The sequence below is a fragment of the Urocitellus parryii genome, chromosome 1 (assembly GCF_045843805.1).
Source record: "Urocitellus parryii isolate mUroPar1 chromosome 1, mUroPar1.hap1, whole genome shotgun sequence".
Classification (NCBI taxonomy): domain Eukaryota; kingdom Metazoa; phylum Chordata; class Mammalia; order Rodentia; family Sciuridae; genus Urocitellus; species Urocitellus parryii.
In genome coordinates, this window is record NC_135531.1 from 276,309,241 (window position 1) to 276,320,720 (window position 11,480).

The 11,480-nt window shown below is 43.5% G+C and overlaps 1 protein-coding gene and 3 non-coding genes across 4 annotated transcripts; all 4 read right to left on the reverse strand.

Annotated features, from left to right (window-relative positions):
* Nucleotides 1-351: 351 nt before the first annotated feature.
* Ncl (nucleolin) lies at nucleotides 352-10,261 on the reverse strand. The gene is made up of 14 exons (XM_026396249.2): nucleotides 10,082-10,261; nucleotides 8,820-8,933; nucleotides 7,128-7,623; nucleotides 6,761-6,961; nucleotides 6,586-6,672; nucleotides 6,246-6,387; nucleotides 5,115-5,239; nucleotides 4,297-4,420; nucleotides 3,222-3,379; nucleotides 2,738-2,861; nucleotides 2,184-2,317; nucleotides 1,541-1,667; nucleotides 949-1,172; nucleotides 352-833 (listed from the first exon to the last, which is right to left on the reverse strand). Exons 1-14 carry the CDS (start codon nucleotides 10,097-10,099, stop codon nucleotides 757-759), a joined length of 2,151 nt encoding a protein of 716 aa, XP_026252034.2. The 5' UTR covers nucleotides 10,100-10,261; the 3' UTR covers nucleotides 352-756.
* LOC113188126 (small nucleolar RNA SNORA75) lies at nucleotides 1,330-1,467 on the reverse strand. Its single transcript, XR_003301505.1, has one exon. It is a non-coding gene; the product is annotated as a small nucleolar RNA SNORA75 (small nucleolar RNA).
* LOC113188128 (small nucleolar RNA SNORD20) lies at nucleotides 1,969-2,048 on the reverse strand. The gene has a single exon (XR_003301507.1). It is a non-coding gene; the product is annotated as a small nucleolar RNA SNORD20 (small nucleolar RNA).
* LOC113188127 (small nucleolar RNA SNORD82) lies at nucleotides 6,468-6,539 on the reverse strand. The gene has a single exon (XR_003301506.1). It is a non-coding gene; the product is annotated as a small nucleolar RNA SNORD82 (small nucleolar RNA).
* Nucleotides 10,262-11,480: the final 1,219 nt, after the last annotated feature.

The following is an 11,480-nucleotide window of genomic DNA, read 5'->3' on the forward strand; positions in this document are numbered from 1 at the left end:
GCTCACTCATCAGTTACTGCCAAATCCAGAACTGATGCTCTCAACTGCTGATCCTAGGAGATCTGACCAATGAATGTACTCTTATGCCTCTTTCCAAAGAACTTACTCAGGACATGATACTCCAGCCGGCTACAATTGGAAGAAGCCACCACAGTCCTGGAATAAACTTCACATGTCAGCACACAGGGCTGCAGAAACTGGCTACCTCACCCATCTCTGCAGCTGTGATACTTGAAAGCAATATATATTGATCATTTAATATCAGGTATGGTGGTTCTGAGCAATACAGAGCCTTTGTTGCTAGGCTCTTCAGTGACATTTCACAAGAAATATGATTTTAGTAAGTATAAGTCTGGCACCAGAGTTTAGGACTTTTAATTTGTCCTAAAGTCACTGAAGCAAAAATCATAAAACATTCTGCTTTCCTTTACACCCCCCAACACAAACAAAACAAAACAAAAACTATTTGTAGGAAAAAAACAGTTTTGTACATGGGATGAAACAATATAAATTCAAAACTTACAGATAAGGGTTAGCTCTATCACTCATCTCTTTAAAAAGTTTATATGAACATCCAGTCAAAACCAACAGGGTATCTCCTTTGAAATGTCATCTATACGGATTTCCGAGTAGACCACGGACTGTATACAGTCTTGGAATGTCCTCAGAAGGCTCTGTCATTGAACAGGTAACAGAGTTAAAAACCCCAGAGTCCTTTCTTTCAAATGGAAGAGGGAAAGACAGGGACAGAAGAAACTATTCAAACTTCGTCTTCTTTCCTTGTGGCTTGTGGTCTCCTCCTCCCCCTCTGCCTCCTCGGAAGCCTCCTCGCCCTGCAGGAATGAAAAACATCATGAAAGGGATGGTGCAAAAATGCCCAAAGTGACCAGAAACTGAACACAGCACAGGCTCAGCAGTCTGTGTGCTATGTGGAGGACCAATTTTTACCTCCAAAGCCTCCCCGGCCTCTGCCGCCGAATCCACCTCTGCCTCCTCGGCCACCACCTCGGCCTCCAAAGCCTCCTCTGCCTCCACCACGACCCCCAAAGCCACCTTCCCCTTTAGGCTTGGCCCAGTCCAAGGTAACTTTGTTTCCATCAATTTCACCATCTTCCATGGCCTCTTTGGCAGCTTTGGCATCTTCTTCACTGTTGAAGTCTACAAAACCAAACCTAAAACACCAAATGAAATCACCCATTATAAAGGAAATACATACTAATAAGTTATTTCCACATGTCACCCCACAGAAAGTAGCCTTGTTTAACTGAGAAAAGATCTGACAGATCATCCCTGCAGAAAATCCTAATTTGCCAGTTTAAATCCTAAAATGTCTGTCTCACAGAACAACCAAATACACACCTCAGTAGAAACAGAAGGTAAAGTAATGCTGTTCTGTGAAATGTCTATTCTTCTCGTGCGAATCCATAAACTGCCACCAGTTGACAGAAAGGAGCTCAATGAGAAGATACATCAGAACCAAATTCTCCACCCAGGACATCAATATGAACAGAAGCAATGCTGCCCATTTCTCATGCCTTACCCTTTGGAGGATCCAGTTTCCCGGTCAGTGACTATCCTTGCACGAACAGAACCGTCAAATGATTCTTTTAAGGTTTCTTCGGTGGTATCTTCAGACAGGCCTTTGACAAACAGAGTTTTTGATGGCTCTGTGGAAGAAAAATAAATTGTGTGATATTCTATTTTAAGTCACATTCATACAACGGTAATTTTGTGCAACGTCCAGTATGCTTTAGTACAAAAGCAGTTAAAAGCAACTTAGCCAACTAATGCTTAATTTAAGGTTCCTATCAACAGCCATATAAAGTTTATTTTGTATTACCTACAGACAGTCAAGTTTCTGCCTCAGGTCTCAAAAGAAAACAAAAGCAAACTGAACAAGTGTGTACTGCCCACCAGGTAGAGGAGTCAGTCAACCAAAGGCAAATTTGTTGTTCTGAGTTGACATAGCTGGATCAGAACTTGACTATCTAGAGGAATTTTCTTGATATTTCATCAATTATTTCTCAGGTAATCAGTCATCATATCCAGCTATCACTCAGTGATAAAAGAAAAATAGGATCATCTGAAGATTCATAGAAAAAGTTAAAAATGGCATTAAGTTCATGCAGAGCACCAAGGAAGATACCATTCCCTAGCCACACCACCATGCCAATAGGACTTACGGCTTCTTGCATTAGGTGATCCCCTGGGTCCTTGCAACTCCAGCCTGATTGCTCTCCCCTCAATTTCCCTTTTATTACAGGAATTTAAAGCTTCTTTTGCATCTTCAAACGAAGCAAACTCTATAAATGCATACCTGAGGATGGACAGCCAATACTTAGCAAGTTAGAAAACACATGGTTTCTCTACTATCCGACAATGCCCCAGGCCTTTTACCTCAAGCAGGCACTTCATTTTACACTCATTTGTGCAGCTAAAACCATTCTACTCCTCTGCTGACAAGATGGCTTATCTTTATTTTAATGTGGTGCTGAGGATCCAACCCAGAGCCTCATGGTTGTTAGGCAAGCGCTCTACCATCTACCACTGAGCTATAGCCCCAACCACCTTTATTTTAGATCTGAAGACACTCTTACAGCTCACTCCTGACAACCAACATACTTATTTCCTTTGTAGTGCTGGGGACCAAATTCAGGGACTCATGTCTTCTAGACAAATGCTATAACCCGAGCTACAACCCCCAGGCCCCATGCCTAACATAAAGACATTATTTTACCCTTTAGATTTGCCATTTTGGTTCTGGGGCACTTTGATAAAAGTTGCCTTCTCAAATACTTCCTGAAGAGTTTCTTCTGTTGCATTGTAAGAAAGGTTGCTTAAAACCAGAGTTTTTGATTCACCTGCAAATAGAGATGTCATTCTTAAAAATGAAAGTGGTTCCCAGCTACAATTACAGATAAAATAGCATCCAGTTCCTAAGGACCAACACTTAAGAATGTCACACATGCTAGGCAAGTGCTCTTCCACTGAGCTACAACCCCAGTCCTTTAATACATTCTTCAATATTTCATATCTTCATAAAACAGTGATATTTTCATAATATACAGGCTGAAGTTATTTAAAACACAAAAAAAATCTAACAAAAGAAGCTAGACTGGCCTACCATTTCTCAATAGAAAAATATTTCAGAGAGCTCAGTAGTTTAATGTAATCTGCTGGATCTTCACCCTCAATTCTATAATAAACCCATAGATTCTTACCACTCCAAGTGTTATTCTTTCCACCTCTGTAGTCTTGATTTTGACCTTTCTCTCCAGTGTAGTAGAGGGATACAGATCGACCATCAATTTCTGTTCCCTGCTTTTCTTCAAAGGTTTTCTCTGCATCAGCTTCTGTCTTAAATTCAATATAAGCAATCCTGCAAGGATTATTGAATGGGGAGAACATTAACACATTTTGCCCTCAACAACACAGACTTTCCTTCAGTTCTGAGCAGTAATATCAAGTTACACACTAGGAAATCATTAAAGGTTAGGGTTATGGCTCTGTGGTAAAGCACCTGCCTAGCATGTGTGAGGCACTGGGTTTGATTCTCTCCACCACATACAAAAATAAAGATATTGTGTCCACCTAAAGCTAAAAAATAAATATTAAAAACAAAGGTATTGTGTCCATCTACAACTAAAAAACACATTAAGGTGATTATTGTGCAAATATGAAAGCATACACAAAATTGCAACTGATGCTGATGTACATAGGACACTGTCATATGCAGCCCACATGCTCTTGAGGACCTCAATGCTCAGGACCATACCAATGCTGATGGAAGTGATGTATGTCTTAATCTGGACTATCATTATGTGGCATGACTGCTCTTAATACAGAATTATAAGGTAGGAGCACTTCTTACTCCTTCATATGTACATTATCTCATCTTTGAAAACTGTTACAAATTAAATATGTTATTCCTATTTTATAAGCAGGAAACTGAGCCACATTTATAGGTTAAGCTTGCTCAAGATCACACACCTACAAAACTGGACTATGATTTGTGTCATTAAGCAAGGAAGTGTCTTCTTTTTGGTACTGGAGATTGAACACAGGAAGCTTAGCCACTAAGCCACATCCCCAGCCCTTTTTTATATTTTATTTAGAGATAGGGTCTTGCTGAGTTGCTCAGGACCTCGCTAAATTGCTGAGGTTGGCTTTGAACTCATGATCCTCCTGCCTCAGCCTCCTGAGTTGCTAGGATTGCAGGTGTGCACCACTGCACCCAGCTGAAATGTCTTAATAAAAACACAAAACTTTTAACAGTCTAAGAGACACAAAACATACCCTTTACTCTTCCCATCCTTGCTGACTAATCTGATCTCCATGGCATCTTCAAACACTTCTTTTAATTCATCCTGAGTGACTTTGTAGGGGAGGTTTTTGGCCAAAAGTGTTCTTGCATCTCGATCTACATTTAAAAAGAAACCATAAAAATGAACCATGGTATGACCTGACAGACCAGAGGAGAAAAAAAAAACAAAAATAACACTAACAGCACAATTGCATACAACAAACTTAGATGACATTGTAAAAGGTACTGTTCTAAGTATGGATGTACATCTGTGGCAAAGTACAAATACCTCCATGCTGTCACAGCTGACAACTATCTATACTAAATCTAGGGTAGATGCTCACTCCTTAAACTAAAATTTATGAACACACAATCTATAAGATGTCCAATCTATAAGGAAAAAGCAAAGGACATAAAGAAAATTAATAGGAATCTATTACAATTTAAGAAAGGCCCTTTATAAAGTTAATCTTGTGTTTAAGACTCAGATTCCACCCACCCAGAACACAACCCCTTCCCCATTCCAAAATACTTCTGGGTCCCAAGTATTTCAGACATCACAAGTTCACTCTGCATATAATTCTTTTCTGAGTAACACTGTTCATGCTTGCCTAAGTCAAGAATGCTTAACAACAAAGGTAGTGCCACACGCACTGCTGTCTACAATCAACACATGTAATTCTCATTTTAGGAAGAATTTACAAGTTTAAAAAAAAAAAAAAACACAAAAACCTGAAAGTCTTTATCTCCTGAATCTACATTTGACTTCCTAGACACATTTGGATAATATAATCTCCAACACTTTACATACCTTTCTTACTGTCTTTTCCTTTGGGTTTCTCTAGTTTAATTTCATTGCCAAAAAGTTTTAAACCAGTGAGTTCCAAGGCTTTTTCCAGATCTTCAGCAGATTCAAAATCCACATAGCCAAACTTCCTTTTAAAGCAAACAATAAAATTACAAGTGATGAGAGCAAAAAATTTAAAAAATGACAAACTGTACACATATGATTACCAGCAACATTATAGATAAAGCACCTACAGTGTTAACAAAGTTATGGCTCTGCAAATTTCAGCTAAAGAACAAGATCTAAATACCAATATTTAATATGCAATTCACCTTTCATGTCTTCCTGTGGGTCACACTTATTTGTTATAACATAGTAATAGCTGACAAAGCACCTGTTAAAACACTTAGTTTGGAGGTCTAACAGTTTAGGCATTTCCAAGAATATAAACATCATATTTCCAAAACTATTCTTGAAAATTATTTTACAGCTGGGCGTGGTGGTGCATGCCTGTAATCCCAGTGGCTTGGGAGGCTGAGAAAGGAGCATCACAAGTTCAAAGCCAGCCTCAGCAACTTAGCAACTCAGTGAGACCCTGTCTCTAAACAAAATATAAAAAAGGGGGCTGGAGATGTGGCTCAGCGGTAGCGCGCTCGCCTGGCATGCGTGCGGTCCGGGTTCGATCCTCAGCACCACATACCAAAGATGTTGTGTCCGCCGAGAACTAAAAAATAAATATTAAAAAAAAATTTAAAAAAATAAAAAAATAAAATATAAAAAAGGGATGTGGATGTGGTTCAGTGGTTGAACACCCCTGGGTTCAATACTCAGTACCAAAAAAAATTAAAAAATAAAGAATTTGAGATATAGTGCAGTGGTACATTATCCTAAGCTCAATCCCTAGAACTACAATAAATGAATTAATTTCAAAATTTTAAAAAAGAATTTATGACTTATTATGTAGATTACTTTTATTATTATGTAGATTACTTATTATTGTGTCAATTATGTAGGTTTCAAAATTGGGGGTTCTGTAATTTGATAATCTAATGGTTCAGTTCATTAATGTATAATCTGTAAGATATTTTTGGATGCCAGGCTAGAGTAACTGAGAAAAAGCACTTGCAGATTCGCATGTAACAGTGTGGCATTTACCTAGTTGTTCCAATTCTGACATCCACAGCAGCCAGATCATTTTTCGCAAAAAGTTCACTGATACCAATTTTTAGTTCAAGGGCAGATTTGTTAGAATTCAGGTTTCCAACGAAGAGATTAAAAGATGTAGTTGGTTCTGTGCCTATACAGAAAGTGAACTCTTATTATTAGACTACAAAGCCCGGTACAAATCAAGTTCCAGCACAAAAACTTCTACATATAGCACGTCAGTATACTGCAAGCTAACATCAGGTGTTTCAGAATTAAGTCCCTTTATAGTTCATCATTTGTGCTATTACTACTTTATCTCACCCGCCTCCCTCCTCATTTGGTCGATTACCTTCTACTTTCTGTTTCTTCGCTTCAGGGGCTGCCTTCTGTTTGGCCATTTCCTTCTTTCGTTTTCCGGGTGCTTCTTTGACAGGCTCTGGAACAACATGCCACATATACTTACTTAAGTACTTTCTTTAAACACAGCTCAGAGGTCAATATACTTCAGAACCTAATTTGATTACCTTCTTCCTCCTCCTCCTCCTCTTCGTCATCCTCTTCATCATCATCTTCATCCTCCTCATCCTCATCCTCATCATCTTCATCCTCCTCGTCCTCATCCTCGTCCTCCTCAGCCATGCCCTTGTGTTTCACTGGTTCGGCTTTTGGAGCAGCTTTCTTTCCTTTGGCTGGTGTGATCTCCATAGGTTCTTCTTCTTCAGAGTCTGAAAGAGAAGCCAGCCACCACGTCAGAAATTCTGGAAACCTCCCCAAACCAACATGAGTCTGGAAAAGCTAAAAGAAAAGGAAATGCAACCTTGCCACCATGCTTAATTAAGATCCATCAAGGTATCTTGCAACAGAGCCCCAGAAATTACAAAAACAACTTACCATCTTCCTCCTCGTCATCCTCCTCATCATCTTCATCATCATCCTCCTCCTCCTCGTCATCCTCCTCATCCTCGTCCTCTGAGGCAGCAGCTGCTGCTGCTTTCATGACTTCTGGTTCAAATTCATCCTCCTCCTCGTCATCTTCATCCTCCTCGTCGTCTTCATCCTCCTCACTGTCACCCTCCTCCTCCTCATCACTGTCTTCCTTCTTGGCATTCTTGCCATTTTTTGCCCCCTTGGCTGGGGCAACAGCTCCCTTCTTACCAGGGGCTGCTGCCAATGCTTTGCAAGGAGTGGCTCCCTTCTTGCCAGATGCTGCAACTGCTTTGGCTGGTTTAACTGTCTTCTTGGCTGGAATGGCTGCTGCCTTTTTGCCTGAGGTGACAGCTGCTTTCTTGGCAGGTGAGGCAACTGCCTTTTTTGTCAGGGAAACCACCACCTTCTTTACTGGTGCTGTGGTAGCCGCCTTCTTGCCTTTTTTCTGAGGGACGACAACCTTAAGAATAAATAAAAACACTAAATATTTCCACACATTCAAACAGCCTCAGTGTTAAAAATTGTTAGATCTTTGGCATTGCCTGTGGTTCAAGACTATACCCATGTTAATCTTTAGTCAGATTATGTGTCTTATATCTGTGATGCCAGAGTTCTCAATGCCAGGTAAAATACTCAAGCATAAGGAGTAACACTTAAAATATTTTTGAACCAAATGTCTAATTCCTGCATCTTATGCTTTTGAAATCTCAAAACTTATCACTTGTAAAGGTTAATCTAAACCACAGTGTTTAAGGATTATGGCTAAATACACTTAATCATTCAAAACATTACACCCATTAATTTAATCATTTGGGGCTCCAGAGTGGGTGGCAGTAATATAGAGCTTAATTAATAAAAAGTTTAATTCTTAAGGCCCGAAATAAAAAATAACAAACTTTACAACCCCTGTAAATTATAGCACAAGTGAGCTAATTATCATTTATCTAGTCTTACAAGATGCTTTTTGTTAGTTTTAGCAGATAATTTTATCATACTCCCAAAAAAACATGTGTGAGGCCCTGGGTTCAATCCTCAGCACCACATAAAAATAAATAATACAATAAAGTATTGTGTCCATCTACAATGAAAAATATTTTTAAAAAATGGAAGAACAACTGTAGATCAGTTTTCTTTACAGTGAGCAAACTGGCAGAAGAGCTGAAGAGAGCCAACTATTAAGCTATATCTTCAGGAAGATCGTTGCCCTCAATCCAGATACTTAGTGATTGCTTCAAAGTTTATACATAATGGGATAAAGACCAATTCTTCTTGCTTGAAGTTTACGAATCTGGAAAAGTTCATGAATATATACATGAATATAACATTCAGGTTGGCCACTTACAGAACAAGAGCTTTTCCTTCATTTTAGCATGTGACGCCAAGACAATACATTAAAACTGGAAAGACGTAATGATTTAACATACCACACCACACAAAACCCTGAAGAGCAGACTTAAGAAGATATCCACCACCACCTGCTTTAACTCTCCGATTTTACACAGTATTTTTTGAGACAGGACCTAAGTTGCCCAGGTTGGCCTCTAGCTCAGGATCCTCCTGCTCTCAGTCTGTCTCCTGGGTACGTGGAATTACAAGTGTGTGCCACTGCATTGGACTTTAACTTTATGCAGTTCTGTACTGAGTTGATAAAATTACCTCTTCTCCACTGCTGTCATCTTCTTCATCTGAAGATTCCTCATCTTCACTATCTTCTTCTACCTCCTTTGGGGGAGGAGCCATTTTCTTAGGGTCACCTTGATTTTTACCGGCCTAGAAATGGCCACAATTAAAATATTAGATTTCCATCCACATTTCAAAACATACTTTTTTTTCTGGTATTGGGAATTGAATCCAAAGGAGCTCTACTTTCGAAGCTATAACCCCCGCCCTTCTGTATTTTTTTGAGACAGGGGCTTGCTAGGTTGCTGAGGTTAGCCTCAAACTTGCAATCATCCTGCCCTGGGCCTCCCCAGTCGCTGGCATTACAGGCCTGCGCCACCCACTCTCCTTCGAGCCATTCCTAGTTTATGTTTCTCCACCACAGTAATTCAACCATCTCCTTTCTTAGATTCCGTTTTCTATGCAGCATAAGTTCACAGTGAACATTAATACTAGCAGCGCACTTTTTTTATCAGGTTTACAAACAGAAAAACAAACTAAATAAAACCATCATAAATAGGTAAAAAAGTATTTCCTCCCTTTATCTCAGTTAGGCCCTCTTGTTTTAAAAAGCCAACTAGTTATGCACAGCCTGTTGGCAGTTCTGGCCTTAATTCAGTGTGAAGATGTTAAAGGCACCTTGGGATATTACAAATTTCCCTTTAACCGAACTTGGTTCTTCTCATAAACTTCCGTTCCCAGACCTATCGGGACCACGTGGGTGCATCCGCCACGCTACCATGTGCCGCAGTTCAGCGCCTCCTGGTGCCCACCACGTGCCGGCCCGCCCGGCCCAGGCGGAGAGGTCCGCAGGCCGCCGAGCCTCCCACCGAGGCCAATCCTGCTGTTGCCCGCCCCAGGGCCCCAGCCCCTCGGAAGACTCGGAGCCCCACGCGTAGTGGCCCACGTGGCGGGCCGCGAGCCGGGACACGTGCGCCAGGAGGCGGGGCCCAGCTTGCTCCGGTCGCAGGAGTTCAGCCTCATCCCCACGCGCCGAGACGCAGCGCCCCCTCCCCACACCCCGCCGAGGCGTTCCGCCGCCCGTCAGCGGCCTCCGGCACCTGCCTAAAGTCTTCACTTCGCCACCCGCTAGCCAAAAGCCGCGAGACCTCCGACCAGTCGCGCGAGACTTCCCGCAGCATGGCGCCCTCGAACGCGCCCGGGACTGCGCGCAGGCCCTCCTCCCCGCGGCGCCGCGCGCGCGCGTCCTTCGGAAAGCAGGCCTCTAGACGTAGCTGCTCGGGCACCAGGCCTCTTACCTTTGCGAGCTTCACCATGATGGCGGGTTATGACGACGGAGTGTGTGGCGGGCGAGTGGCGCAGATAAACCTAGAGGAACTGAAGCAACGTCGATGGCGGCCCTCGGGTACAGAAGATGCCGGAGCGCGTACCCCTAGCTGCCAGCTACAGCTAGAGACTGAGGCGAAAGACTGAGCCTGCCCAGTAATCGCCTCTGGAAAGGCGACGACGGCGCCCCCGTGACTCCGCCTCGACCAACCACCGTTCGCTCCCGTCCTGTGACCCAATCGCGAGCCTCTAACCCAGGACAGCGCGGGGCGGGGCGCGGGCGGAGTGGGCGGGCCGAGGCTGTCAGGGAGGGGGAGAAGCTTGGAGGTAGTGCTCTGTGGGCGGAACTCGCTTTGTGCAAGGCCGGCGCTGATTGGCCGGCGGACGCGCGGGTTCCCGAACGTTTCTACGCTGCCTGCTCTCGCGGCGCCTGCGCCCTCTAACTGGAGTTTTTTGGCGCCGGCTGGGCCCAGAGCGCGGGGGCGACGTAATCGCGCGGTCTCCTATTCCTGGACCCTGCTGGTCCTATAGACTCGGTCGGCCTTGGAGTTCGCGGAGTCGCCGCGCACGGCCCCAGCCTGCGCTTCACGCCGGGCCTCCAGGCGGCCCTGGAGAAAAGGGTTCGCTCTGTGTGTGTTCCTGCTGATGAGCACAAAAGCGCCAGAAGTTCAGGGCCCGCGGAGTTCTCTGGCCTTTCGGGATGAGCGCGGATGAGCTGGGGGCCTGAAACATCCCCTAGCTGCAGGTGATTCCCTCCCGGGCCACGCGCCCGAAGCTGCGTCCTGATAGCTGGTAATAAAGGCAGTAGTGTCTGTTCATGAGCAGTGCACAAGCAGCCCCTTTCACACCACTGTATGGAGGGCAAGCTCCAAGGGGACTTCATGGAGGTGACAGAGCAGGTGGGCCGAGAAGAGGGACGGGGCAAGCTGACCACAAAGTTGGGCCTTTGGCCACTCACAAGTTCCTTCTTAGTTACTTGGTAGTAATGCACCCGTTAAAATGCGGTGGCTGCCAAGTCATTAAGTCAGTAGAGCCAAAGGGAACACAGTCTTTTGAGTTATGCTTTTGCCAGGTACACAGATAAGTTGCCTTGTGGGAAACAGCAATCCAGAGCACGTCCTTCCATAGCTAGGTTATTTCCGGGGCATCTGATTCCTATCTGCCCCCACCGAGGCAGGATACCTGCAGCTGGAGGATATCACCGCTCGAGGACTGGGGGTAGGCCCCTGATGAGCGCTTGCCTAGCATGCAGGAGACTTAGGGTTCAATCCCCAACATCGAAAACAAAAATCTCTGGAGATCTTCATTCAAGAGGACTGTGTTGGGTTCCTTGATTTTGTATTTTAACAAGGGCCCAAGGGAATTGTGAAG

What these genes read in the sequence shown, in the direction of transcription:
- Ncl (XM_026396249.2), bottom strand. An exon ending in GGATGACGAGGAGGAAGATG is followed by an intron (nt 6,962 to 7,127) that starts GTAAGTTGTTTT and finishes CTTCTCTTTCAG; the next exon opens with ACTCTGAAGAAGAAGAACCT. An exon ending in AGGAAAAGACAGTAAGAAAG is followed by an intron (nt 4,421 to 5,114) that starts GTATGTAAAGTG and finishes TTTTAAATGTAG; the next exon opens with ATCGAGATGCAAGAACACTT.